The sequence below is a fragment of the Penaeus vannamei genome, chromosome 4, assembly GCF_042767895.1.
Source record: "Penaeus vannamei isolate JL-2024 chromosome 4, ASM4276789v1, whole genome shotgun sequence".
NCBI classification, from domain to species: Eukaryota; Metazoa; Arthropoda; class Malacostraca; order Decapoda; family Penaeidae; genus Penaeus; species Penaeus vannamei.
This window is the reverse complement of record NC_091552.1, coordinates 6,636,491-6,638,599: the sequence shown is the minus strand read 5'-3', so window position 1 is coordinate 6,638,599 and position 2,109 is coordinate 6,636,491. Positions and strand designations below refer to the sequence as shown.

At 56.6% G+C, this 2,109-nt stretch overlaps 1 protein-coding gene across 1 annotated transcript; it reads left to right on the top strand.

Annotated features, from left to right (window-relative positions):
• Positions 1–307: 307 nt before the first annotated feature.
• On the top strand, positions 308–967 carry LOC138861561 (splicing factor 3A subunit 2-like). Its single transcript, XM_070121332.1, has one exon. It carries the CDS (start codon positions 308–310, stop codon positions 965–967), a length of 660 nt encoding a protein of 219 aa, XP_069977433.1.
• Positions 968–2,109: the final 1,142 nt, after the last annotated feature.

Genomic DNA, 2,109 nt, shown 5'->3' with positions numbered 1-2,109 from the left:
TGGAAGCCCACCTCAACCCACCAGCACCCCATGGAAGCCCACCTGAAGTCCACCTCGCCCCACCAGCACACATGGAAGCCCACCTCAACCCACCAGCACCCCATGGAAGCCCAACTGAAGTCCACCTCGCCCCACCAACACCCCATGGAAGCCCACCTCGCCCCACCAGCACACATGGAAGCCCACCTCAACCCACCAGCACCCCATGGAAGCCCACCTGAAGTCCACCTCGCCCCACCAGCACACATGGAAGCCCACCTCGCCCCACCAGCACACATGGAAGCCTACCTTAACCCACCAGCACCCCATGGAAGCCCACCTGAGGGCCACCTCGACCCACCAGCACAAATGGAAGCCTACCTCGCCCTACCACCACCCCATGGAAGCCCACCTGACGTCCCCCTCGCTCCACCAACACCCCATGGAACCCCACCTCGCCCCAACAGCACCCCATGGAAACCCACCTCGCCCCACCAGCACCCCATGGAAGCCCACCTCGCCCCACCAGCACCCCATGGAAGCCTACCTCGCCCCACCAGCACCCCATGGAAGCCTACCTCGCCCCACCAGCACCCCATGGAAGCCCACCTCGCCCCACCAGCACCCCATGGAAGCCCACCTCGCCTCCCCAGCACACATGGAAGCCCACCTCAACCCACCAGCACCCCATGGAAGCCCACCTGAAGTCCACCTCGACCCACCAGCACACGTGGAAGCCCACCTCGCCCCACCAACACCCAGCCCACCTGAAGCCCACCTCGCCCCACCAACACCCATGGAAGCCCACCTCGCCCCACCAACACCCATGGAAGCCCACCTGAAGCCCACCTCGCCCCACCAGCACCCCATGGAAGCCCACCTGAAGTCCACCTCGCCCCACCAGCACACATGGAAGCCCACCTCAACCCACCAGCACCCCATGGAAGCCCATCTCGCCCCACCAGCAAACCCATTGAAGCCCACATAAAGCCCACCTCGCCCCACCAGCACCCCATGGAAGCCCACATGAAGCCCACCTCGCCCCACCAGCACACATGGAATTCCACCTCAACCCACCAGCACCCCATGAAGGCCCACCTGAAGCCCACCTCGCCCCATCAGCACCCCATGGAAGCCCACCTCGCCCCACCAGCACACATGGCAGCCCACCTCAACCCACCAGCACCCCATGGAAGCCCACCTCGCCCCATCAGCACCCCATGGAAGCCCACCTCGCCCCACCAGCACACATGGAAGCCCACCTCAATCCACCACCACCCCATGGAAGCCCACCTCGCCCCACCAGCACCCCATGGAAGCCCACCTCGCCCCACCAGCACCCCATGGAAGCCCACCTCGCCCCACCAGCCCCCCATAAAACCAGCGAAACAATCGAAGTAGACAAAGAGTTGTTTGCGAGCAGGACGCAGGAAACGATACGAATTCCGGGCGACAATTATCCTTCCTTATCAGCCGAACCGAACACCAACCGAAGAAACATCCGAACAAATACAGACATTAAGCAACTCTATTACAAAGCTGAACGCTGAACACCAAGCCACAAATTGGTCAGACTTCCTGAACACCGCCGACCATAAAATCAACAATACCCAATTATGACGTACAATTAAAGCCATTCTCCTTTCTTGCACTAATACTTCCTTCTTTCGCTAATGGATGGCTGCTAACAAAGCAAGCACTATGGCCCCTGCTGAACAATACCATAGCACTGCTACACTATGAACAAGTGAACAAAACTCTGAACAACATCGTGGCAATGCGTCAAAATAACACCAACTACACCAATCTGCATCGATAAATACACATTGAAAAAAGAGACACACACAAAAATAAATAAATAAAAAATAAATAAACAAAATCCGGATATCATTCTAAACAATGCCACCGTTTCAGATACTGTTATGGCGTTATCAGCATGATAAAAAGCTTACATCATTCCTAAGCTGAAGGCACAGTGGCTGTTCAGATGATAATACCATGATTATCTGATTGAGTTTACATGACGTAACTGCAATGGATATACAGCCCTAATGGTCTTTTTTCGCCGTGTCGCCCGCATCCACACTGAGGCTAATACAGTGAAGTACAAGAGAAATCGAATTGGTTGAA